Raw genomic sequence first — 27,261 nt, 5'->3', positions numbered from 1 at the left:
CCCACCCCTAGTTGCCCACCTCCAGCCGCCCCTACCTGCTAACAGCAAGTCAGCTGGAGCCCCCATGTCCAGTCACCCTCCAGAAGCCCCACTTCTGAACACATGAGGCTTTTGGAGATGATTCTAGATCTAAACCACAGCAGTTACTATCACTATTACCTAACGTTTATTAAACCATCACTGTTCTCCAGGTACTATACTAAGTACTTTACTCCTCTCATTTCAACTTTACTTTAGCCTATAAAATAAACATTGGCCAATATTCTTATTTACACATAGGCAAACTAAGGCCTAAGGGGAAAAGCATTAAAACATCACCACTTGCTTCTGCCAGATGTCACATGAACAGTAAGGGCAGAGAGAACACAAACCTTTGTCTGGTCCAAAGGCCTTGGCTTGTGCTCTGCTGCCTCCCTTTCACTCTTCTGTAGGAAGTCTCCCCTAAGGGACTCGATCTAAATGTTCCCATTTTATAGATGGAGAACTTGAGACTGAGAGAACCTAACACCACCCACATGACTCAACAGAGGTTAGAACCTAGCACCTTTTCCTTTCCCACATTTCTGCAGGTGCCAATCAGTACAAGTATGGCAAGAACCGAGCTGAAGAGGATGCCCGGAGGTACCTGGTAGAAAAAGAGAAGCTGGAGAAAGAGAAAGAAACTATTCGGACAGAGCTGATGGCCTTGCGACAGGAAAAGAGAGAGCTAAAGGAAGCCATTCGGAGCAGCCCAGGTACCTGTGCGGGTGTGGTCCTGAGTACCCATGGGCCTCAGCCCTGGCACCTCCCCTGGCACAGTAACATTGGGAGATCTCTTACACAGGTCGTCCTGTATCCTGCCTAGACGTGTTGCTCAGATTTCCCTCACTTTGACAAAATACCTGACATAAATCCACCATAAGGAGCAAAGATCTATTTTGCCTCACCGTTTCAGAGGTTTCAGTCCGTGGTCAGCCAGCCCCAGTGTGTTAGGCCTGTGCAAGGCAGAAACATCATGAAGGGAGGGACATGGAGGAGAGCTGCTCACCTTACGGAAGCCAGAAAGAGAGAGAGAGCCAGAGGGGAGGGCCTGGGAACAGATACAACCCCCAAGGTCATACTCCCATGATCCACTCCCTTCAACTAGGCCTTATGTCCTGTTCCCCCCATTAATTCCCAACAATGCCGTCAAGTTGTGATTTTGTGAATGAATTAACCTACTGATGAAGTTAGACCTTCCTGAGCTGATCCCCTTCCCAAACCCTGTCTTCTGAACACACAAGCCTTTTGAGAGATGTTTTAGATCCAAACCACACCAGGACTTTAGAAGTATGAAAACCAGAAAGGTGTGCCTTTGAGCGAAAGAAATGTGTGATTATCTCAAACCTCATATTCATTCATTCAGAGATAAGTGTGAGACTTTGGTCCAGGTGCTAAGAATGATGTATAGTGACACTCTGGGATTCTTTTCTGAAATCCTGGGGCCTCAGCAGGCCCTATCTGCTCTAGACTCCTCTACACCCCATTTTCTGCTGTATTTCCTGTGAATTCTCATTGTAGCTGCAGTTCACACACTGGTTTCTCCACATGTGGGAGAACAGAAGTCCTGTTCTCATAGAACATGTCCCAGGGCACTTAGAATCTGTGGACCTTTCCTAAGACAAAAACACCGCAATCCGAAATGTCACATACAATTTCAATCGATTGTCCAAGAGCCTCAGATTGAGAACTTCGAGTTTAAAGGATAAGACACTTTTCATGTGGGAAGGAACTAAACTCAGTGTCAGAGATAGGAAGGAAGTTTGGTTTCTGTGAAAAGAATTTTCAAAGCATCAGAACTAGGATTTGGAGCAGGCTGACATCTTTCTTGTCCTGCTAAATATTTTTTGTTTCTGTAACTCTTATCATCTTGAAACGTACCAGGTTATTACTTTTATTTATTGTCACACACACACACACACACACACACACATGTGCGCACACACATACAAGCCCCATAAGGACAAAGATCTTTTGTTCACTCACATGTCCCAAGGGTCTGGGACAGTGCTTGGTACACAGAAAGAGCTCAGTGGTGCTCATTTCGGCAACACATATACTAAAATTGGAATGATACAGAAAGAACTCAGTGAATATTTACCAAAGGAATTAATGAATGAACTTAACATTTCCGAGAAACCTTCCAACACAGTCTGCCTCACAGCAAAGAATGGAGGCAAAGACCCAGCACAGCCCTTGGCACAAGAAGGTAATACATGGGTTTATTGGATGAAACGGAGTAAGCACCGAATCCTCCTGGTGACTCTGGTCTATGTAAAGCCCTGTGTTAGGACCTTTGTTTGCAATTAACAGAAACCAAAATCAAACTGGCATATAAAGGGATAGAAGAAAGATGTAAGTGGAAAATTTAGAGATCAGGTGTAATAAAGTCTAGGGATTTAAATGATGTCTGCAGGAAGCTTAGTGCTTGTGCCTTCCTCTATTCTGGTTTCATTCTCTTCCTCATATGGTGGCACAGTGTCTGCCCAGTGGTGAAGGCTGGAGCTTCACTAAGTCCTCTTAGTCACCCCAGCAGAGCGAGCTTTTCGTCCCAGTTCCTGCCACCATCACCTTAGGATTCACTCTAATTGGACCAACGCTGATCCCTAAACCAATCACTGTGACGAGAACATGAGAGGTGATTATGGGTCAGGCCTAACTTATGTGTCCAACCCTTGAACTAAGAGAGGGATCAGCTTCATACAAACTACAAGGAAAAAGAGGGGAAAGCATTTCCCGGGAGAAAATCAGTATGCTGTTCCCAGGAGAGGGATACTGAGCAGGCGAAGACCCCACCGGTCAATTCAGAGGTAGAAGCCCAAGCCCCAGATCGATCTCCAGCAAGACTGAGAAGCTAGAAAGACCCCTGAGAGGGAGAAGCAAGAGCCGCAGGCCGGGCTCAGCTGTTTCTTAACAGTGTCTCTGGGCTCAGGAGCAAAGCCGCCGTCTTTGGAGGAGGCTGTGGCCGCCCTGGAAGCACAGTGTCGACAGCGGGAGGAGCGCAGGATCGACCTGGAGCTGCGGCTCGTGGCTGTGAAAGAGCGCTTGCGGCAGTCCCTGGCGGGGGGCCCGGCCCTGGGGCTCTCCGTGAGCAGCCAGAGCAGGAGTCCGGTGAGTGCATCGCCCTGACGGGAGCAGCTGCAGATCCCTCTGCCGGGGTTTTCTTTGGGGAAAGGAGATGTGCTCATTTACCGATGAGAAAACCGAGGTCCAAAGGGGCGGGCATGAGCCAGCTGCAGCACAGACCTGACGGGACTCTTGCAGCAAGTTCTTTTTGTTCTCTGGCCGCAGCTGACTTTTTGTCCTGAGGGCAGTCTTAGAAATGGCCTTGGAGTTGTTGACAATAACGGCCACCTTGTGCTGAATAATAAACCTGTGTCATTCTACCATTGGCCTGTACCGCGTCTTACCCTGTATTTTCTCCCGCTGTCTTCACAGCAGTCCTGTGAGGTAGTATTGCATGTTTTAACCGCATTTGACAAACAGGGAGTGGGTTTGAGGTCTTCTATGTCTTGCCCGAGGTTCGCTAAGCAAATTGTGAGGCAGAATTCCAAACACAGGAAATCTGACCATGGAGCTGTGCTTTAGCACCATACACATGGCCTCTCCAGGGTCTGCAGCACACCCAGTCCTGCCTGGGGCTGGCATGCGTTACTGCTAATGTCCCAGTGACCCCACAGGTTAGCACTTGCACCTCCAGCAGCACACTTCCTAACCCCACTCTTAGAACGTCCCTGACCTCATCCCTCTTGGGGTTTTCAGCCTCAGCAGTGTTGATATTTGGGGCCAGTACTTCTTATAGGAGACCACTGTGTGCATTCCAGGATGTTTAGCAGCATCCCTGGCCCCTTCTCATTGGTGCCAACAGCACCCCATTCCCAGACGTGACCACCAGAAATGTTTCCAGGTCTTGCCAGATGTCCCCTGAGAGGACAAAATCATCCCTACCTAGTTTGGAACCATTGGTCTCAGTTAGCAACATTCTAATCCATTATTATCCCTCATAGCTCTTAGCTCTTATACAGTCTGTGTGTGTGTGTGTGTGTGTGTGTGCGCATGCGTGTGTGTTGTGTGTGTATTTGTGTCCTTATTTGTATAATGTTTTCCTTCAACTACTGTTGTTTGCATCTTTACGAATTGGGAGCTGAGGTTGTCACTCCCTTGCCTGGCGTATGCAGTGGCCTGGGTTAGAGCCTAGCATCACGCACATAAAAAAAAAAAATTGGACTATGTCTATTTTATCACCGTGTACCACCCTTTACACAGTCTGAATTATAGTAAGATGTAATAAGTGTCTGTTGAGTGAATAAGTGCCTGCCTGCTTTCAGAACGTAAAATGGAGACTCAAAGAGATAAAATAACTTGTCTGATGAGCACAGGCTGTCATCGGGAGTCGTAGTATTATTGTTGTTCCAGCTCACACTGCCTGGGCCGGCCACACCCAGTGGAGCTGTGTCACATGCTCCCACATGTCCTCTCTGAGTGGGTATTTCCAACCTCATTTTGCAGATGAAGACCATGTGGGCCAGAGTCACAGAGCATGGAGGAGCTAGAACTGGTTCATTGGTCACAGCTGCTTCCTCCTACCCGCGTGCCAGGCATTCCTAGTCCAGAGTGCTTGATCCCTTTGACACCCTCTGGAAATAAAAGGCAACCTCCTCTAAATTCTTCACAGGCTTAGCTGTGAGATGTCACAGTTAAGGAACTATATTCAGTAAAGTATTAAGCAATCATCTGGAAAATGTAAGTGTGAAGGTACAAATACTAGGAGGGAGTACAGAGGGACCCTTGACTTACGAACTCAGTTTATTTGTGAAGGCTGGTTGTAACTCAAGTTGGTCAGTCGAAGATTCAGGCTGCTCTACACAGCCTTCATAGTCTCTCTCCTGTATGCAGGCAGATCTCAGTGTCCTTAGAGAGATGTTGGCCCAAGATTTCTCAGTTAACCCCGCACAGGAACAGACGTTGCAGTGTTCCTCCCAGAACTCTGTATCTGAGACCATCTGGAAGCACAAGTGGCCATTCAGGTTGTAACTCAAGGCATTGGTTGTATATTAAAACTGAAATTCCAATCAAAACCTAAGTTGTTCATATGTCGGGCCAATCATAACTTGAGGGTCCACTGTACCATAGAGGATAATAGGGCTTGTAGCTCAGGGGCAGAGCATGTGTTTAGCATTTGTGAGGCTTTTGGGTCCATCCCCAGCAATACCCGCCCCCAGCCAAAAGAGTGGGGCTGTGTGTGGGGTTTGCTCTCGTACCACCAGTCATTTGACCTTGTGCAGCAACTTGACTCTCCCAGTTTCCTTATCTGTAAAATGGGATGGCCAGTCATAGTGTGCCTCATACATGGGCTGAAAAGCTACATGAATTAATCCACACAATGCTTAGTGAACAGTGAAGGTTTGGTCACTTTTAACTGTTACTGTCTGTCTTGATCCCAAGGCCTTTGGTATCGTCTTCCCCTTACCCTGTTCATTGTTGGCATGTTTGCCTAGTGTCTTATTTTAAAGTGCTCTTACTCTTTGGAGGGAAGTTTGAGTACAGGTAGCATTACAAACCTCACCTGTTTAACTTCAATTTTTTCTTTTTCTTTTTTTTTTCTTTTTTTGCCATCAACAGGAAACTACAAATAAACCCCAAAACAGTGTCACAGAGCAATCTCTCCCTGTCAATTGTGTTTCTGAGCTACGGAAGAGGAGCCCATCCATTGTAACCTCCAACCAAGGAAGGGTGCTGCAAAAAGCCAAGGTACACCCAAAATTAGGCTAATCCAAAGTCAGAGATCTGGAAGCCCCCTTTTTATGCAGCCTCACCCAAAAACAAAAATTAGCTCGTGATAAAGGGAGGGAATTGCCAATATATCTGTGTAATACAATTCATTAACTTTCCACAGAGGACATAATTGTCCAGTCATATTCAGAACCTCTTCCCACCACTTGGGAGGCTGATGCAGGGGGACTGAGTTTGAGGCCAGCCTGAGCTGCATAGACTTAGTCTCAGAATGCACATGTACACACACATACACACACACACTCACACACACACACCTCTAATGAGCTTATTCATCTGGTTTCTAAACCTAAACGTGTTTTGAGACAGGAGGTCCCACTTCAGATAAGGGGTGATAGGACTTACTCAGAGTTACTGCAGAAACAGTTACAAACCCACCTGTGCCAGGGCTCAGCAGGGGCTCACTCTGGGATGCTGGCCCGTAGTCCCTTCTGTGTAACTCACAGGGTCAACTGTGCTTCAGAACTTTTTGGATTTTAGAACGGCACATACTAAGGATGATGGAAAACCCCAGTATGTTTCAAGTACTATCCTGCAGCAAACATGAATACAGTAATTCCACAGGAACCTTTGTGAACCTTTGCACCACGTGGAATGAAGTTGTAATCAGCCTTACGTCATCCCGTGTCAGGGTTTGCCACCCAGTGAGTTTATGCCAGAGCACTTGATAACTATATTGGTTTCAGAGCTTTTGGGTTTCGGAATTGCAGATAAGAAAGTGTGGACCTGAGAAACAAATGTCCAGCACATGGGAGATGCTCAGAGAAGCTTTGGCTGAAGTTGAATCTGAGACCTGCCTGGCAGCCGCACATAACGTGTGACAAATTGCTGGGAGGGGAGACTGGAAACATAGTTTGAGATGGAAGGGCCTCCCATAACTAGCTAAGAAATGTGGAGAATAATGAGTTTTCTCCCTTGTAAGATGAAAAGTTATACAGCAGAGCACCAAAACAGATCCCTTTTCTTAGGGAGTTGGGAATGTAACTCATAAATATAGAATGAGGCCAGGTGCTAATAAGTACTTTGACATAAAAGGGAGCAAAGGGAAGAGAAGGTGGCAAAGAACGGAGGTGGCTGTTTTAATGACGGTGACAGCAAAGGCCCTTTTGAGGGTGTGACACATGAGCTGATGCCTGAATGGGGTATGACAGAGGGAGCCCTGTGAGGATGTGAGGGAAGGGTGACCCAGGAAGAGACGAGCAAGTGCCACGTTTTTGAAGTGGGGGGAAGAACTGGCACTTAAACATCAAGCGGGTCCAAGTGAGTCCAAAGAAGGGAACCAAAGGTGAGCTCTAGAAGATGAGACCAGAGAAGTCCCCAGCCAACCAGCACACTATTTTTCTAAAGAGCCAGACAGTATGTATTTCAGAATCTGCCAACCCCATAGTCCATTTCACAACCATTCTGCCAACATGAAAGTACATGGTCAATAGGAAAGGAATAAAGAACACGTCTGTGTCTCAATAAAACCTTAATAACAGGTGGTGAAACTTGAATTTCATATCATTTTCACCTGTCATGAAATACTGTCCTTTTGATTTATTTTCCCAAACATTTAGAACTATTAAAAGCATTTTTGGCTGATAGGTTATATAATAGCAGACAGGACAGATGTGACCACTGGGCCACAACTAGCCAATCCTCTATTTTATGATTTGCAAACCATTGGAGGAACTAAGAATTTTGTTTAACATAACAGGAAGTCACTGGACAGATTTGAGTAAGGTTTTTTTAAATATGAATTACATTTTTAAATGGCCATTTTGAGCTGGGCATGGTAGCACATGGCCATAATCCCACCTCTCTAGGAGGCAAAAGCAGGAGGATCACAAGTTCAATTCCAGTATAGGCAGCATAGCAACTTCATGAGATTCTTGTTCAAAAATTTTTTTTAAAGTTAAGGGATAAAGATATAGCACAGTATAAAGACCTGGGTTCAATCCCGAGTACCACTACCCTCCAAAAGCCATTATGGCTACTATGGAAAAAATGGAAGCAGGGACGAGTTAGATCATCATCATGAAATGACTTACTCAGGGCCACAAAGATACTGAGTAGGACAAGGACCCAAGGGTCTCTAACCTGCCAGTGGAAATCTTAAAGAACAGTAAAATGTATGTTTGTTTGTGTGTTTTGGTACCAGAAATTGAACACAGGACCTCATGATTGCCAGGCAGGTGCTGTGCCACTGAGCTAAACCCCTGGCCCCGTAAAATGTTTTTTTAATCCAGCAGTCACACTAGAACAGTTAAGAACCTGATGTGTCTTGTCTTTTTGTACTTCAGGAATGGGAAATGAAGAAGACCTAGAAAGAGGATGAAGATTTCATTCCAAAGGAAATAATCAGTGTTGTCCACCTAAGGCAGAAATGCTTTCTTCCCAAAGAGACACCAGGAGAAGACTGGAAGTAGCCCCAACTCTCTGGCACACCCAGAAAACTGGCCTTTATTGTCTGTTTGATTTTAGGGGCCTGGGGAGGGAGGACACAAAGGAAAGAGAGAAATGGAGGGCATCCTTCTGACTTTACAATGGGTAGAAATGGGGGTGGAGGGGACGGAAGTCTGTACAACCTTAAAGGTTCTGTTTGCTATCTTTGCCTTCCCTTCTGAAGAAGAAATGAAAGCACATGTGAATAAGCCATTCAACCCACCTCAGCCTCCCATTCCCAGTCCTTAAGGGAAAGGAGGGCAATGCTGGAACATCAGTGTTGAGGTGTAAAGAGATAGGACTTGATGATCTCATCTGGTCACGCTTGTGCCAACCGCATTCCAGTGGGCAGAGCAAACAGGCTGCAACGTCAGGAACATGATCCCTGCCTGCACAGAAGTGAGTGAGAGCCATCATGAACACGCAGTCCTGCCATCACGCCTCAGCTGCTTTTCATCTAAGCAGAACGCAGCTACCGAAACTTCTGGATTTCAATATTTTGAAATTAAGTACCTGAGTACCCAGGGGCCAAAGAGAGTTGATGAACTGATGTATTTTAAACTCACAGTGATAGGAACATGGAGTTCTAATGTCCACAGCATGTGAAGGCACTGGACAGTAGGGTCATTTGCTGCCAAGCTGAGTCCTTTATTTTATATGGCATTGACTTTCCTGGAGCTATAGTTAGAACTATGTCATTATCCTAATGAAGTTCTTCTGTAACACTGGGAAGCCTATCACCCTGCCCTCCTCTGTCTGCTATAAAGCAAAACTATCCAGACAACCACTGGATGGTGGCCTTTGCAGCCACATAGGTGCGAAGCCTTTTACAAACACTTGATACTTTTATAGGCAGTGCAGGGACTTCAAGTCCTAAGCAGCCTCTTTTATGCCACTCACTACTGTCTCACACTCCAGGCATTTTATGGGTCTGTCTTTAACATGTTTCTCTCCAATAAAGATAAAACTATCAACTCTTAAGAGCTCAGCAGGTAGCTCAAGTGGGGGAGAAGGGAAGTCCCAAAAGAAGCTGTGGACATTTTGTCAGATGCTTCACACGTTTTACCATACTAAACCAGAAGTTTAACATACTTAAGCCTAACTTAAACTCTACCACCCTCTGAAGTAGCTGGAAGGGAGAGCAGGAAAAATAACCTGACCGAAACCCCCTAGCTGCTTACGGCAGGCAGAGCACATAATTTAGGGGTTATGATCCAAAGAGCCCTGGGTTTGAATGCTGCCTTTCCTATCTACCTGCTGGGTAGCCTTAGGAGAATCACTTGACCTGATTTTTGCTTTCCTTACCTCCAACTGATAGGGGGATTTAGTGAGATAATACATGAGAAGCATCTTGTGTGACATCAGACAGGAAACAAGTCAGTAATGGCTACATAAATGTCAAACTCAAAAGTCTGTGTTCTTTCTACTGAGAAGAAATGACTTTTGTATGGCAATTACAGGCATCAAAAGGCAACCAATCCAAGCCAGGCGTGCCTGTAATCCTAGCACTCTGGAGGCTGAGGCAGGAGGCCTGGAAGTTCAAGAGCAGCCTGGACTACAGAGCAAGAACCTATGTCAAAAAAAAAAAAAAAATCCAAACTCATTTTCATCCAAATTCCATTTCAGTATCTCCAGTAACAAAAGAGCTCACATACTCTGGATTGCCAATTTTCTTTTTTAAGAATACACTAAATGGCACCCACCAGAATATACTCAGTATCTGTCACATTTTTATGCAGTTATTTTGAGGTTAAATGTCTTCTTTCCACCAATATATCTGGTTTCAAGAGGAGAGCCCTTAAATCATTAATAACATGTATTGAGTACTTAACCACACTTCGGGCATTGTTAGCTAAAACTAAGCCCTAAGCGCACAGTGTATGTAGTCACACAGGGTCCCATACCCAGAAGGTCCTGATTCTGTATTGCCTTCATAATTTTTCCCCTTAATTTTTGAACAAATGCTCCTGTGGTTTCCTTTTGTGCCTTAAATGACATAGCTAGTCATGACAGTAATCCGTTTCCCAGACATTATTCCTTTAGCTATCATTAAAATCCTTTGAGAAATGGGTTATCCCAATTTTTGCAGTTCACTCTGATCCTAGATCCCTCCTGACTCCAAAGCTCTATTTTATCCACGTATCTCCCTCCTGTTGCACTGTAGCATTCAGGAGTGGCATTTAATATATAGATGCACCATGGCTGCATGTATGCAGCACACTTGGTATAAGTTGGCAACTAAAAGAAATGTAAGCAAAATAGCTAAAACAAGTGCCAATTCTTATTTGTACTTGTTAAAATGCCTTGTTTGGTTGTGGGTTTTTTGTTTTGTTTTGTTGCATTTTTCGAAACTATAGGCCACGGGGCTGAGGAGAGTTTAAAGCTCCAGGTTTCTCAACACTAGCAAGTGTTTGGTCTGTTAGAACCCTCGAGTTACTGGGTACTCATCAATCACCCTGAGCCTGTTTTCTCATACATAAAAAGGATTCATAAATTCTTCCTAAACTATGTTGCTTTTCTTCTAAGATGTTTTAAAAACAAAAACAAGACGTTGGTTATAACATTTGTGACCTGGGCTTTGGATGAGATATAAAAGTGCAAAATACTCCAGCCCTGCACTTAGAATTCAGGGTCAAGCAGGAGAGAAAATGACCCAAATTGCTAGTAGACGCAAAGCGCACTTTGAAGATTCAGAGTACTGAAGGTGCATGCCCCATTCCTTTTTTATTTTGTTTAACGTTAAGGGTTACCCAGTAATGCTAAGGCAGAACATCTCTTTTGCCTGGGCTATTATTGGCAAAGCTTGTCTCCCCTACCTCTTTTCATACACCCTGCAGTCTCCCTCGGATAACAAAGTGACTCTTAAAACATGTAAAGGTTTTGACACGTTCTCATTGTAATCAGAATAAGACTAAGGTTCATCCAACAGATGGGGGGGTAAGTGTTGAGAACGTAAAGAAGTGACCATTGCGAATGAACAAAAAATACAGTCTTTCTGCCCCGATAGGACTTTTATTTTTGTCAAAAATGGGGATATTACACATCATTTTTTTTTAAATCAAAAAATGCATTGGCGTAAAAACGAAGAAAAATGGGGGAAAGAGCGTGTAGGCTGCAATTATTTTCATCGTTCACGTGATCTGGTCCTGTCCAGCTCATTACCACAACACTATGACCCTCACTTTTATAAACACCGGTTATATTTTGAGTTTATGTCGCGCTTTATTGGCCACGAATACCGCACCTGGCATCGGGCCCACTCGCAGTTCGCACCACACTAAACGAGAACCCTTTCAGGTTCAGAGCACCTGAAGAGCGGAAGTTCAGCGTTCCAGTCCGGAAGTCCCGAGAGGAAACGTTCGCAAAGGCTGCCGGGAGGCGTGGTTTTTAAACGAGAACCGCTCTTCATCTGGAGTGAGTGCGCTTGCGCCGCATCGATCCTCTCAGGTCTGGAACATGGCCGCGCGGTCGCTGTGGGCGGTCCGGCGGCGGTTGCAGCGCCTCCTGGCCTCCAATACCGCGTCGGAGGGCAGGTAAGCGATGCGAGTGGGGTCAGAGACCTTAAGGCTATGCAGGAAGGCTGTGGGGGGAAGGCGAGAGTTAATTCGCCGAAGGCCGAAAAGACGCGCCAAACCTCTCGGCCTCTTTGACCGGACGTTGACTGCCCCATTTTACGGAGGGGGAAACCGAGGAGCACCTGTTTCCTAAACCGGGGGAGATGGGTGGCCGAGGTCACTTACTTGAAGGAGAGAAGCGCCTCTGTTGAATTGCAGATAAACCTCTCTGAGGGCCCCTTCTCATCAGCAGTGTCTGTGGGTGTGTTGGGGTTCTTGCGCTGCCTCCATGTGACTTTAGGCCAACCCATTCCTTCTCCCATCATCAGTTTATCTTTTGGTTAAAAGAGAGCACCGGACCTGGTTTCCCCCAACAGCCCGTCGCTCTGCCTTAGAGATAACTGTGGAATTTCAGCTGCTGCCTTTGGTTTTTATTTAATGTTTTACCCGTTGCAGAATTATTCCTCATTTAGTAATTGAAGAAACAGGTCTAAAAAAAGTTGAGTAACTTTTCTAGACTTAAATTCTCAGGAACTTTTAGGCCCCGGAGTGGAAACAAGATAGGGCTCTAGAAACAGCGCTCTTAGGCAATGGTGTTGGTTTTTGTCAGAAACTGTTCCTGGAAAAGAATGAAAATGGATGAATATAGAATAGGGTCGGACCTCTGGATGTAAATTTTGCTGCAGGGAAATCCCGATATTTGCATAACTATTTGTCATCTTTTTATGTCAACACACCTGATTAACACCCTGTCCTTAACACCTAAGTGAAAAGTTAAATGGGGGCCAGGGAGAGTTTTATTTCAAGTTTTCTGGCAGTTTGTTGGTGATCTAAAAAATAGTTCCTTCTTGAATGATTTCATCCCACTCCTGTTCTGAAGGAATAAGAATCAGGATCTGCTCCAACTTCTTTCATAATGTGAGTTCTGACCATTTTCTTCTCAAACTGGCTCTGAGGTATTTTGACCTGCTTTCAGTTGGATAAATGTGTTTGTTGTTTGTTTTCATTTTTGTTTTTTAAGGGGAATAAGCTATTTCAACATGTGTAATTTACTGTAGATTTTTGTTGACCATATTTTCTGAACCAAAAATTCAGAACAGCACATCATAATAATTGAATTCAAGACCAGCCTGGAAAGTCTGGGAGATAAGTTTTCTTGTCCAGACCTATAAACTAGCTCTTTGCTCTGCCCAGCATGTTCTTCTCTTTTTTTTTTTTTTAAGCAGACTCCTTTATTCTCCTCTTAAGCTTTTCTTCAGATGTCCTCAGTGACCACGATTATATGCCTGTTCATGTAACTAAACTATTTGTTTTAAAGAGGTCCTATATCCAAAGATTGAGTTTCTTGATAATTTTATCGGAAATCAAATTACCAAGATCCTCAGGAAGTATTGATGGAAACTTGCTTAAATTAGGAGTTGGAACTGTCATAGTGAAAGATCTGCTATAAACTAGCCCCTACTCTAAATTTCTTCCCTTGTAAAATGTCTAACATTTTAGTGAAATCAAGGGCTTTGTGCCCATGCATAGAAGCCAGTACTGTGGCACACCAGTTTTAAGAAAAGAGCAAACTTTATCATAAGGTCAGCTGGTAAGGAGATCAGGAGTAGACTGCACAAATCAAACCTCCCCAGTTGGTTGGTAATAGAGGAATTTATAGAAAAGGAGGTGGGAGATGCTTCTTGATTAGATGGTGAGAAGGGGACGTTTTAGGCTTGTTTTGTGCAAGCATAGTCATTATGCCTCATCACAGGAAGGAGTTATGATGTTCTGTGTGGAGGGAGCATTTTGAGCTTGTGACATCAGAAGTTCAGTAACTGGACCAGCTGGCTTCTGCATGTGTCCATTCCTGAAAATCCAGTTTCAGACTGACTTTGAATATATTCTGGAGACACATCTTGAAAGATAACTAAAGCACTTTGTTATTTAAGGACTTTATGTCCGATGGTGTCCAAGCCTTAGCTAATTTCACTACCTATACAAATTCTAGATTACGTGACTGGTTGAATACAGGATCTGTTTTAGTCATCTGTTACAACTCAGAAGCTGTCAAATATATTATTCTGTAAGTATTTCATTGGTTTCATTTTATAAATAAGTGAGTTCCCAACTCAGAATGTCTTTCTCAGTGCAGGTTCTCCTCCCTGAAAACATTATAAAGTGTGCTCAAGAAAATTTAGAGCACTACTTGACTCCCTTTACTGGAACTAATTTTCTCCTTCTGTAAGATGAAAATCAATCAGAACTATAACTGTGGTTTTGAATTTTCACTTCTGGTATTGCCCCTTTGCTTCTGGGAATTAGCCTTGGTTTCCTCTTTGTTGACTTTTGTGAACTCATTTGTGGATAGTTCTACTGTCAGATGCTCAGTGTTCTATCTCAACAGAATGCTAGCTCTGCGGCATGTGATTTGTTTGCTTTTTTAGGAACAGGGTCTAGCTATATTGCCCAGGAAGCCTCCTGATCCCCTCATGTCCCCCTTCCCAGTTGCTGAAACTGTAAGCACACATCACTTTATCTAGCTTACCTGTGTGATCTTGAACAAGTCATTAAGCCATTTGCCTCTCAGCTTCAATTTTTCATCAGTAAAATTGAGATAATAGTACTTATCTCATGTTATTAGTAACAGCTATTCATAATAGCAAGAAAATGGAGTCTGTCCAGCTGACAAATGGATAAAAACACTTGTCCACACAATGAGCTATTATTACTCAGTAATAAAAAGTAACCAGTTATTGACAAATGCGGTTACATGGATGAACCTTAAACATATCACAATACTCCCAAATGACCACATATATGACCTCATTTATGTTAAACATCCATAAAAGGCAAATCTATAGAAGACACAAAATACGTTAGGCTTTCTCAGGTCACCAGATTTGGGTAGAAATGGAAAACAACTTATAGTAGTTATAAGCCTTTTTTTTGTGATGATAAAGATGTTCTAAAAATCTGACGCTTGCCCAACTAAATATCCTAAATACTTTTGAGTTGTACACTTAAATGATTAATTGTATGGCTGAGAATTATATATCGATAAAATTATTTTTTAAAAGCTCTAAAAAACAGTAATGTTTATATCGCGCTGTGAAATAAAAAGATGCTGGTTAAATAGTACGCAGTACTTAGTAAGGAGTTTATAGGGTTTATTTGTCACCGACTGAAAACAGTCTCTAGAGATTCACTATGGGGGACTTTGTGGTATCTAAATTTTGTTGTAGCTTTGCCTTTTTATAATGGCATTTATTCATATGTCACCTTACCCTACTTTAGGGGATGGCTACACCCATTCAGCACTGCCACCCAGAGAACTGCTGGTGAGGATTGCAGTTCTGAGGACCCTCCTGATGAGCTTGGGCCTTCTCTTGCTGAACGAGCCTTAAGATTAAAAGCTGTTAAACTAGAGAAGGAAGTCCAGGATTTAACAGTGAGTGGATTTCATATTATCTATTCTCTTTCTTTCTGTAATTTAAATATCCAAGTTAGAAGTTTGGGGTTTGTTTGTTTGTTTGTTTGTTTGTTTTTGGTATCAGGGGTCGAACTCTGGACCTTGTGCTTGTGAGGCAGGCACAGTGCCATTGAGCTAAATCCCTGACCCTTCAAGTAAAATTTTTATATCCACTTAAAAATGAGGTTTCCTCTTGCCAAAAAAGAATCTATAATAATTAAAAGTCACTGGCTAAGGGCAGTAATCTCTTTTTAGTTACCAATTGAGTCACATCAATTATACTTCTGACAGTTTGGCAATTTTAAGGCGGTACGGTGCCTGATAGATAGTAGACAGTCAATAAATGTCAACTGAATTTGTGAGGTTAGTGATTCTGCTGAGCAGAACACATGTGGCAGACTATGGGTTGACACTCCTTGCAGGAGATGCATAGATAAACCAGAATAATCCCAAAGTCTCACCTTACTTAGAATGATAATGGAGGTTTGAAAGCATGTTTTATGAGAGCAATTGAAGGAACCAGGAATTCTAAAGAATGCAAGTGAAAAGGGCTAAAATAAGTACTTACAAATAGATGACACACTTGTAAAACTTAATCTCAGTTCTAGGGCTAAATCAGTGAAAGAAAGGTGGAGGTTAGTGGTGTTAGACAATTGTGAGACAGAAAACTTTTTCTCAAGATAATGAGCTGGAAAGTTATTGTGTTCAAGCTAGCAGGCTAAATGACCAGGGCTCCCAGAGTAAGTTCCTGCTTTGACTGGGGATTTAGAGTAGTTAATATAAGATTCTTAGAATTTGTAGTTTGTTTTATAAAAACATAGCACAGAGGTGAAATTTATTTAGAAAAGAAGTAAAAAAGAGAAGCATTTGTTTTCTTATCCTTTTGATTTTGCTTTTGATCTTCAGCTGAGATACCAGAGAGCTGTAGCTGATTGTGAAAACATCAGGAGACGGACCCAGAGATGTGTGGAAGATGCCAAGATATTTGGTGAGACATTTATTCATAATAAAATATATTTCAATCAAAGGGTACATACTTAAGCAGATTTGCCATCTGAACATGGTAAAAGTATATCTGAGTTCTTAACTGATCCCTCTCCTACCCTTCCATTCCCTTAAGCTTTCTGTGCTGCTTACCAGGAACAGTGTCACTTAACCATTTGCTAAAATAATGCTGGATTTTCTTTTAACCAAACTTTATTTTTTAGCACGTACAGTTAACTACAGTTCCAACATTCTAGTGCTCACACAAACAATTCTGTTTAGTTCATGTGAAACATTCAAATACTCAGAGGAAAATCTAAAGAGCAAATAGAAGGGTAGTAGGGAATACTGAAATTTGCTAATAGAAGCAAGATTTGTCTATATCCATGGGACAAGAATCAACTGTATCTCCACTAAACGATTTTCACAGCTACAGACCAGAATCCTTTGCTGTACTGTCAATAATCAGAGTCAGTCTACAACTTCATGAGTTATAAAGTAGCTTGAAGATAAAGGCTCAGTTCAGACCACAGAATCAGATAATTTTAAAATGCTGTGCTATACCTTATGTATTCTTTTGACAGAAGAAGTTTAATAGTCTTTCAGAAATTTTTCCCTAACCATACCACATCTTGTTTCAGTAGATTTTGAGAAAAATGTTAATTGAATAACCATGATTCGGGCAAATCTGTGCTTACTTGCTATACTATGAATTTAATATGGAATGTTGTGCTTTCTGGCACCACACGTAGAATGAAAAGTGCTTGAGAGTCCCCTTGATGTTACCTTGTCCAGTCCCTGTATCACATTCCTTCCTGTTACCTAGATTTGATCTGCTATTTGCGCACAGCATTACCCTGTGCACAGATTTGTTAATGCTTTTTACTTCTGTCCTGTCCCATTTCAGTGCTTTGGCATAACCTCTGCTGTTTGCTTAGTGCTTTATACCTTACGCTTTTAGTGTCAGTGAAGTACTAAGCCCCAAATTGTGTTCCTGATACTTCAACTATGTTTTAATCTCTTATTTCTAATTTTACAGCAGGACTCAACAAACTGTAGCCTGCCACCAGTTATTCTGTAGTTTTGAATTTCTTCCTTTAATATTCATTGAAACTTGTTTTCTCTTTTGTTATATAGTCATCTCTATAAGACCCATTATTTTGCCTCTTGTCCCACAAAGTCTAAAATATTTACTGTGTGGCCTTTTGCAGGAAGATGTTGCTGCCTTCTGAGCAATGGGAATGTCTACCAGACAGGCTGGCTATGATAACAGGGAGAGACTTTTGCTATAGCTCCTGCTTGAGGGGAAGGGTAGGTAGATTTTTTTATCAAGAGTTGAGCTTTAAATTAGAACTAGCTTGTTATGTCACTTTACTCAAAAAAATAGTAAAATTTCTAGGAACAAAGCCATGTCAAAAGAATTTGGTAGCTAATCTGACTTTTTAAGTTATAGCAAAAAAATACCATCTAAGTCATTTGCTTAGGTTTTCCTCCCAGTGGCCAGAAGTACTTAGAAAATTAAAGGTTGCTGGGTGAGTATGGAGGTAGAAGGAAAGTAATTGTTGTTGTTTTTTCTGGTGTTGGGATTGATCTCAGAGCCTTAGCACTGAGCTGCCTCCCCAGCCCTTTTTTGTTTTCCATTTTGAGTCAGGTTCTCACCTAGTGCCTAAATTGCCCAGGTTGGGCTTAAATTTGTAATCCTCCTGCCTCCTCCCTCCAGCTAGGGGATTACAGGCATGTATCACCATTTACAGCTAGTAGATTCTTAAAGAATATAGCATGCCAACTCTGACCTTCCAAGGATAGTTTTGTCTCCATAATGTAACTTTTTGGTACTGGGGATTGAACTCAGGACCTTGCACTTGTAGGTGCAGTGCCACTGAGCTAAATCCCCAACCCCTAATAATATAACTTATTGGTCACTTTTCTAAGGGATTATGTGGTACAATAATTAGAAAAGAATCAGAAACTTGAGTCTTCATGTTACAGACAAGAAAATGTAAACTTCTATTTAACTGTATTCACACACTTCACTGACTTAGAAGCAAGGTCTCTGTACCTTGGCAGTGTACAGAAACTTGCTGCTTTTTAAATTCTTTTAGAAGGTTTGAGGGTATAACTCAGTGCCACAGGACTTGCCTAGCACATGGGGAGTGGGGTGGGTTTGATCTCTATCACCATGAAAGAAAAATAAAAGTAAAACCATCAAAATTCTGTTAGCAAGGCTTGTTTTCAAAAAATGCCTTCTGGTTTCACTCTTTCACACCAGACTAAACCATACCAAACCTAGATTATTTCAGTTGGCTTTCCTGTTCTCGCCTTCTGACCCTATTTGTCATGTCCCCCAATCCATTATATCTGCTATTAGCTGATTAGAATCAGACTTCCACAGATCTTTTCCCCAAGAAGCCCTACAAGGTCTATTAGTGCCTGGCAGTTAAAGGTAGAATTCTTCTTTCTCCTTGAGTCCTTCCTTCCCATCAAGGCAGTAAGATGGCCCAGATCTCTCCTCTGTCATATCTTAACTGCTTACCTATGGCTGAACCTTTTTACCTTTGAATATGATTAAGGTACTGCATGTTTTGACACAAGGCCTTTTAATGTGTCCCTAGATTAACAAAGTCCTTTCCCCTCACAAACCTCCAGCAAGTATTGTATCGTAAACATCTCTAATGATGGAACTTCTTTTCAAGTTGCAGAACTAGAAAGAATGGGATTTCTTAATATATCTTGTAATATTTCATGTGATTCTGAAAAATTTTGTGATCTATCTCTAGCAGCTTCATAGCAAAGTTGTTGGAGATAGCACATCTAAAAGTGTCTTACCTTCCTGTTGTATTTAGCCAATCCTCAAGAATAAACCACCCTTTGACAACTTAACACAGTGTTTGCTTTTTTATTGTCATCCCCTCCTACCTCCCATGAATCAGTAGTACCCTATCCCTGTTGAAAATGTGGCTTTGGCACAAGTGACGCAGGCAAGAATTTTTAAATGTTCCTAACTTAATACTAAAGGTGAGTAGCAACAAAAATTGAAGAACCAGAAAAGTAGCACTTTTAAAATTTTTAGCTTATTGTAGGTAAGTTTAACCTAGTTCATGGATTCTAACCCTTACCCCATTTCCCAGAAGGGTACCTGGTTTATTTATACCTTCTGAAAGTGACTTGTCATTGGGTAGGGGTGGTAAGCAGCGATGATCCCCAAGTCCTATGTGACAGTCTTTCCCACTTTCTGGCATGCCAGGGTAAGGTATACTAACCGTCTGTTTGGGCCTGCCCCAGATTTCACCCCTAAAGGCAGAATGACTTCCTCATAAACATAACATGTCTGGTTTCTCCATAGGAATCCAAAGTTTTTGTAAGGACTTGGTGGAGGTGGCAGACATTTTGGAGAAAACTACTGAGTGCATTTCTGAAGAAACAAAGGCTGGGGACCAGAAGCTCACTCTGGAGAAAGTCTTCCGAGGGTTGTCACTTCTAGAAGCAAAGCTGAAAAGTGTATTTGCTAAGCATGGTCTGGAGAAGATGGCACCCATTGGTGATAAATACGATCCCCATGAGCATGAACTCATCTGTCACGTGCCAGCTGGTGTTGGGGTACAGCCTGGCACCGTGGCATTAGTAAGACAAGATGGCTACAAACTTCATGGCCGCACCATTAGACTTGCCCAGGTGGAAGTGGCAGTAGAGTCTCAGAAGAGACTATGAACAGGCCAACAGGAACAGAATATTCTCCCAGGGTGCAGTCACCTGTGTTTCCTTTATTTATTAATCTAGGTTTGTATTGTACATGAGGTACTTCATGTGATCTTTTTCAGATATATATAGTCATATTGGCTTTATTTCTAAGATTCTGTTGATTTTATATGACCCATTTGGTCTTATCAGAAGTCTTTACTATCAAGCATTTGAACAATATGACAGATGTTCTTATGGCCTTTATCAAAATATGTTTACGAAAATTATCTTTAAATTGGTACTCTGATTGACTTTGAATTCAAAATTCACTTAACTATGTATCTTCAACTAATTGCTGAAATTAGTACAATATCTTGTGTTTTGTGGTATAAGACAGTAGAGATTGAGTCAACATGTGGGTATTTAGATGATAAAGCTTTATTTACACTTATATAAAAATTTAGATCACTTGGGTTGGTTTTTATATACATGGATTTTCAGGACTTCCCTTGTATTATAATTTTCATTTAACCATCCTTTGTGGTCCCTGCTAGGCTTTGTACTCACATCACTGTTCCAAACCCACCCCTTTCCAACTCCAGTTGGAAGGGCTAAAGGGTCAGGCTAGACTTGAAACTAGAGAACATCAAGCAATTTGAGGTACCTCCCTTTCAAGCAGAGAATTATTTTCATCCTTTCTAAATATATCGTAATTTCAGGCAAACAGGCAGCACCCACAGCTCATGACCCAAATGGGTCTATATAGGTAATAGAGCTACTCCTCCCACTTGCCCAGACTACACTTCTGTCAAATTTGCCTTGGAATACTCTATTGGATTATGAGGGGATGGTGATCTGGACAAAAACATTAGGTTCCCACAGTTTCTCATTCAGTTATGCTGAGTCTTTTGGTTTTTGTTTGTTCGTTTAATTGGAACTCAAATCACTACCTCTCTTAACACTGACAAACTTTATTTTTTGTTTTTGTGGTGCTTAGAATCAAACCCAGGGTCTTATACATGCTGTGCTCCTGAGTTATTTCTCTAGCCCTGACGGCTTTATTTCCTAGGTTTTGTATCCATCTTAAATTACATTTGTGTAAACATCTAGTTCCCTTTTTATGTATTAACCTCCTGAATATAGTTGACCTGTGTATCTTTTTCAGTCTTACTTTGTAGCTAGTGTTGTATAAAAGCCATGTCCGAGAAATGACCAAGTGTATGAATAATATATCAGTCAGATGTTAGAAGTCTTGGAGATATTTTAATTTTAGAAGAGGGTTTAATCTAATTTTATCCTTTCTGCTTCTTCTGAGTTATAAGTAATCTTTTTTTAGGACTGGACTCAAAGGGGAAAATCTCAATATAACTTTAATATGGAGAAGTAGATACGATGTTCAATAATTAAAGGTTAATATACATGCAAATGTGTCCCCAGCAGACAGTTAGTTGTTAGATGTACAGATTGTATAAATTCATCACCACAAAATCCACTTCCCCTGGAACTCCAAACCCTATAAGGAAGCAAAATTGGCTTCCTTTCACACCCTTCTAAGTTTCCTTGACTACGCTGTGAATTAAACTGACGTAAGATGGAGAAAAACATACTTCATTATTATATATGTATGTATGTGAGACTCAAGGGCCAGGTAGTCGAAGCTTCTGTGGCATCCTGAACTATAAAATTGGTCTCCTACAGTCATATTTTGGGGTGGTTAGTTATCCTTTTAGGCAGTAGAGATAAATGTAAGATACTACACAGACACGTAATGATAAAGTCATCCTCTAAAATATTACCATCTCCACCAGATCTTCAAAAAGCAAATGGGGAGTGGGGATGGTATAACTCAGTGTCGAGTGCAGAGAGTAGGGGGCCGTAGACAAGGAAACATGCACTCTTAAAATGGAACCAAAAGATTCTTGGAATTCCACTAAGTGCATACTATAAATGTAATGAATAATCAAATTTACATTAGGAATTTGTCCTTTTTTGCCTTAATTCCTATCATATTGCCAGATGGTAACAATAAGAAAATGAGCCAGTTAGCCATGTGGGCTTTGGAATTACTAGCTATCATATCAATGAACTGGAATTAGCCATAATCTTATGTATGAAATGTTCTGATTACCTGAAGAGTTTTCTGATACTCTTTTTACCTCCTGTTTTTGCAGGTAGATTGAGAATAACTTTTAGGTTCTTTTGTTGTTCAGTAATTTTGCAAACTTAAAATGCATGATTAGAACTAGAAAATAAAGCTATAATAGTAATATGTCAAATTGAAGGGCTTCAGGGAGCCAGAGCTGCATAATAAGAGATTAGGCTTGTTAGCCATAGATTTGAAAATAAGTTTCAGCTGTCACCTGTATAACTTTGGGCACCGGTCATTTCACTCCTCTGAGTTTATTTATAAAATGATTATAATAATTCTCTCGTGATACTGTGAGGATTAAGTAAAATGTGTAAATTGCCTACTTCCGTAGGCCTTCATATTTATTTTTATTTTTTATGTACATTTTTTCTGCATTTTTATAGCTGCCTAAAGTGTAGGGAAAGAGGAAGACTCCATAAAGGCTGATTACTTTTTTAAAATTGTAAACTAATCATTTGCAGTGACTTATTTTCCTTCCAGTTCTTGTTTTTTTTGTTTCACAACAACAAAACACATTTTTTTAGACTGAAGAAGCAAAAAAATTGTGCTCATGCTCTTATTTTCATCTTTATCTATATAAAGTGAAAAGACATTAGCTTGTAGGTGACATGTAAGGAAACTTCCTCACTTGAAGAGGGGATTTTGGTGTATTAATACTTCGATTCTACAAATCTTTTACTGACTTTACTGTCATAAAGGAATCATTTTGGCACTGACATTTTATATTTGGTGCTCTTAATTCATGACAAAAATTTGATATATAAACAGGTTCTCAAAACACTACAGCACAAGGCAAATAAGGAATACTAAGGGTGAAATGTAATATTCAGAATTGTAATAAAACCCAAATTGAAATAACTGCAATTCGAGTGGGTTTTGTGTGTGTGTTTGTTTGTGGTTCTAAGGTTAAAAGCCAGAGCTTCGCACAGGCTAGGAAAATGCATGTACCCCTGGTCCACAGCCACCAGCCTCAAGTTCATGTGTTTAGAGGATTTGTCTACCTGGTTCAAAATGTATACTTGGGTGACTGCTGATCAGCGCGGGGGTGTGCAGGAGAAGTGCCTTAGATAGCACAGCAGAGTGTATGCTGTGTATGTTTTCGATCCCTGCTCGCTTCCGTGTGAAAATCTCTACCTTCTGTGTTCACTTTTTAATTTAGCTGTCTTACGCATTTTACTGCACTCCTGCTGACCATCCTCCTAAGCAGATTGCTCGCATTTGGCCTCGGTCTGACCCTTCAGCTTCCCTATGTCTTCCCAGCTTCTAACTACCTGACCTTGTCTTTTCCTCCTCTCAGTTGGATCCCATATACCCAGCTTCCTGGCTAAGTGTCCCTCTTTGGAATGATCCTTTCCTGAGATTTGCCTTTGAACTTTACTCATTGTTCCAGACCTGTCTACTGTAGGCCCTGGTTCCATGACCCATCGTTTCCCTTATTCCCAGTTCTAGGCAACTAATACATCTTTCCTCTCCATTCAAACTTGGCCAGCGCTCTCAAGTTCACTGTGGTAGTTTTTAAACAACTCCAGTTTAACACATTGGGGGTGGGGGTTGTATCTCTTCTTGAATCTCCTTGGAGCTTTGTTGAATGCTTGATGAGTAGAATCCAGTTGAAATGTCACTGCCTATTTCTGGACCAAAACCTTAAAAAACAACCTCACCTATCTTGAACAACTCACCCTTGAAACCTGACCATCATGTCAAGATGCCAAGTTTACGTGATGTGTATAGTGGGAGGAGGGCTCTGACAGCTTTCAGCTGAGCTAGCACCATCCTGACAGCCACCATGGCAGTAGATCCACCCCTGGGGGAGCAGCCTCGGTGACACCACGTGGGACAGATGCGCTGATCTCACTGAGCCCTACCCAAAGTTATTTGTGGGCAAAATAAATGAGTCATAAAGGGAGCTCAGTGGTCAATCCTTCTAGCGCCACGAAAGAAAAAGGAAAGTATTAATTCAGCCGCATCTTTGTTAGTGATCCAGTTTCGACCTAGCAAGACTCAGGAAGCTGACTTGGAATCTAGTTATAAATTCATTTACCATTCCCTGAATGCCTTCAGTTTTCTTCTCTTGGCCATATTCTGAATGACTAGTCTCCTTATTTTGAAACTCACCCTAACTTTACTCCTCTGCTAGGGTATATCTGTCCTTCACGGTGTGGTACTGACCACACTGACTGCTCTTGTTTCTTAGAGGATGGAAATGGAAAGATATCCATACCGTTTCTCCTTTCTGAAAAGAGTGAATGAAATTCTCCCCCCTCCCTTTTTGAAAGCAGTAAAAGGCAGAGATATATTAAAAACTGCAAACATAGGTGAAAACCTCAGTATCGAAAGTATATGATCTTGTTTCAGCCGATGCCTAGGATAGCGTCTAGTCTCCTAGGCTGCCTGCTTGGTCAGCACTTCCCGACCCTTGCAGACACTTAACTCCGCGGGGTTTCGCGTCCATTATCTCGTGATCGTCATAACCATCTGGAAGGGTACAGCGGGGGTTACTCTGTCCTTTTTATAAAAGTGGAAACGGAAAGGCAGAAAGGGCACGTCACAGAGCTGGGAAGCCTCTAAGGCTGAACTACAGTTCTTCTCCATCCATCTTCCCGGCAGCTGAGACCCGGTCCTCAAACTGAGATCCAAAGGCGCGCACTCCTGCGCTGGAGAGGAAGGAGCAGCCTATGAGGATCCTGCATCCGGGAGGTGGGACGGGTAGGCCGCCAATGATAGGATCCTGTCCGGGAGATCTGTAACTAATGAGGGCTTTGTACTGGTGAGGGATGGCTGCTCTACCAATGAGAGGCCACGATCGTCCTGGAAGGCGGAACGGCCAGTGAGGCGCCAGGGCGGGGCGGGGAGCAGAGCGCCAACCCGGGCACTGGGGAGCCCCCGCGCGCTACCCGGATCGCTGCCAGCCATGGCCTGCGCTGACCAGCTCCTCGCCGTGCTGGCCACGCTCCTCGCCGCAGCCTCTACAGGCGGAGACGCCAGGCCCAGCAAAATTGGTGCGGGAAAACGCGGTGGGGGGGATGAGCCGGGGAGGGCTGAGCGGGGGAAAAAGGTTAGCAGCCGGCTGCAGCTGTCTGAGGTGAGGGGAGGGCAGTTGGGCGAGGGAGGAGTGTTCGGGAGAGGAGCTGGGTGGAGGAGAGGCCGAGGCGATGGGCGGGACTCGGCGAGGAAGGAGACTGCACACGGAAGGTGCTGATGTGGAAGGTGGCCTGGGCATGCGAACAGGGCCACCTGGGACGGCAGAGGCCTGGCTGGGCAGGACTGGCCACTGCTCTCAGGAAGATGCAGGGTCACAGAGCATCTAGCGAGGACTTGGCTCTTTGCCAGGCGCGCCTGGATGGCAGAGAACAGGAGCTGGGCGATGGTATTCGCAGAGGTCTATTGAGGTCCGTCTGTGTGGCCTAGCGCCCCGTTACCTGTTTGGAGCAGATTTCAATGTGCCGAGTCCGTTCTAGGCCTGAGTCAGTACTTGATCAGAGGAAGGGTGCCTCTCCAGGCGTAGCCTGCTCTGGGAGGGCCTCCTGGGAGTAACTTCTAAGCCCTAACTTCTGGCCAACGGGAGGCATCTCCTCTGAGACCCATGAGTAGGTCTGCTAGAGACTTTGAGGTGCTGAGGTTCGAACCAAGGGCCTCACACGTTAGGCAAACGCTCTCCCACTGAGCTACATCCCCAGCCCAAGTGGGAAACTTAACGGCTATCATAATTTCTTTACTATTTCTGTGATTTTTTTTCCAATATTTTATTTTGAAAAATTTTCAAATACACAACAAAGTTGAAAGAATTTCACAGTGATCCACCCCATCACTAGATGCTCCCCTTCACTGCTGTTCTACTTGCTTTGTCACAGAGCTGTGACACCCTTCTGGCCACCCACGAGTCCTAACCTTTGATGCATTTCACAATAAATTGCAGATATCAGGAAATCTCACTAAATATGTTAGTCGTGCTTGTCATGAATGAGAGGTCCGTATTTGCTCACAGTTGCTTTTTTTTCCTCCTCTTACTATCGTTTTAACTCTTCTGGACTCAAATATTTTCAAGTCCCTTACCAACTTCACAGAAGTAGAGAAGCTGGGCTTCCATTGTGAAAGACAGAGTGCCAGCTCTCCTCAGCTGCCCTCCATGTGCCCCATTTGACAGGAGTGCCTCAGGACATGTCGTTGGAGACCGGAAGTGTCAGGGCCACTGCAGTGCTGAGCTGATTGTGCTAGAAAACCACGGCCAGCCATAAATAACCCAGGCTGTACTCAAACTTGCAGTAGTCCTCCTGCCTCAGCCTCCAGAGTACTTGAACTGTGCATGTTATGTCACCATGCCCAGCTCCAGGGGGCTGTTTAATGAGTATCTGTTTAGCTTTGGTAGTGGGGTACCGGGAATTGAACTCTGGTCCTTGTGCTTGCAAGGCAAGCAGTGGAACCACTGAGCAAATCCCCAGCCCTTAATGAATATTTGTCTATACAGTGATTCCTAGCATAGTAGCATCTCTGAGCTCTGTCCAGTGAAATGTTTTTATCAGTGACTAGGAAGAGCATACTGATGGTATAGGAACCAAGTTTGCAAATAACAGGAATGCAGGAGGAATGGTAAAGAATGGATAAGTCCCACGAAAAAGATGTCAACAAATAGAAACTGTAATAAGAGTCCAACTTGGGCTCTTATAAGTGACAAGCAGCTTTCCCTAAGGTGCATTTCAGCCTTGGCACAGACTGATTTAATGATTTAAGTGGCAGGTGGTAGGTTGCACTTAGACCAAAGGCCAGAAAGAAACCTTTTCTGTAAAGGGCCACAGAGCAAATACTTAAGGTGTTGGGGCCATTACAGATTCTGTTACAATACTTAACTCTGCCTAGCAGGAAAGTAATCATGAGCAGTAAGAATATGGCTGTGGTGTGAAAAACTGTAGTCAGGCACAGTGGCGACAAAACACTTCTGCAGTATCAGGACCGAGGAGAATGACCTAAGCCCAGGAGTTCAAGCCCAGCTGGGACAACACAGTGAGACACCACATCCTGCAAGTAGCAATAATTTTTTTTTTCCCTCAAAAAACAAGCATCTGGCCGGACGTGGTGGCGCATGCCTGTAATCCCAGCACTTGGGAGGCTGAGGCAGGAGGATCACTGTGAGTTCGAGACCAGCCTGGGCTACATAGTGAGTTTCAGGTCATTCTCAACTACATAGTGAGACCCTGTCTCAAAAAACCAAA

The 27,261-nt window shown here is 42.9% G+C and overlaps 3 protein-coding genes across 5 annotated transcripts in view; all 3 read left to right on the top strand.

Moving 5' to 3' along the window:
• Afap1l1 (actin filament associated protein 1 like 1) overlaps nucleotides 1-11,438 on the top strand; it is a gene marked incomplete at its 5' end in the record, with an annotated part of 63,911 nt that extends 52,473 nt beyond the window's left edge. Inside the window, 4 exons of the mRNA XM_010627125.3 lie at nucleotides 570-734; nucleotides 2,951-3,129; nucleotides 5,641-5,769; nucleotides 8,097-11,438. Of these exons, the coding sequence (XP_010625427.2) occupies nucleotides 570-734; nucleotides 2,951-3,129; nucleotides 5,641-5,769; nucleotides 8,097-8,120 (497 nt within the window). The remainder of the gene's footprint in view (nucleotides 1-569; nucleotides 735-2,950; nucleotides 3,130-5,640; nucleotides 5,770-8,096) is intronic.
• A 92-nt stretch (nucleotides 11,439-11,530) lies between these two features.
• On the top strand, nucleotides 11,531-22,911 carry Grpel2 (GrpE like 2, mitochondrial). 2 transcript variants are annotated; one of them, XM_010627131.3, is made up of 5 exons: nucleotides 11,531-11,771; nucleotides 13,783-13,857; nucleotides 15,069-15,222; nucleotides 16,150-16,231; nucleotides 19,571-22,911. In XM_010627131.3, exons 1-5 carry the CDS (start codon nucleotides 11,695-11,697, stop codon nucleotides 19,933-19,935), a joined length of 753 nt encoding a protein of 250 aa, XP_010625433.1. In that variant the 5' UTR covers nucleotides 11,531-11,694; the 3' UTR covers nucleotides 19,936-22,911. The 2 variants fall into 2 exon arrangements, with proteins under 2 accessions (XP_010625433.1, XP_010625434.1); XM_010627132.2 differs by lacking the exon at nucleotides 13,783-13,857 and having other exon boundaries at nucleotides 11,534-11,771.
• A 1,983-nt stretch (nucleotides 22,912-24,894) lies between these two features.
• Pcyox1l (prenylcysteine oxidase 1 like) overlaps nucleotides 24,895-27,261 on the top strand; it is a 9,709-nt gene continuing 7,342 nt past the window's right edge. For both annotated transcript variants that reach the window (XM_010627135.3, XM_033766687.1), the window contains exon 1: nucleotides 24,895-25,053. In XM_010627135.3, coding sequence (XP_010625437.1) covers nucleotides 24,966-25,053 — 88 coding nt within the window. In that variant the 5' untranslated portion in view covers nucleotides 24,895-24,965. The remainder of the gene's footprint in view (nucleotides 25,054-27,261) is intronic.

Source organism: Fukomys damarensis, unplaced genomic scaffold (assembly GCF_012274545.1).
Source record: "Fukomys damarensis isolate Sample0158 unplaced genomic scaffold, DMR_v1.0_HiC HiC_scaffold_3, whole genome shotgun sequence".
In the NCBI taxonomy this organism is placed as follows: domain Eukaryota; kingdom Metazoa; phylum Chordata; class Mammalia; order Rodentia; family Bathyergidae; genus Fukomys; species Fukomys damarensis.
Note: the sequence above shows the minus strand (reverse complement) of the source record. Positions and strands in the feature narration are given on the sequence as shown.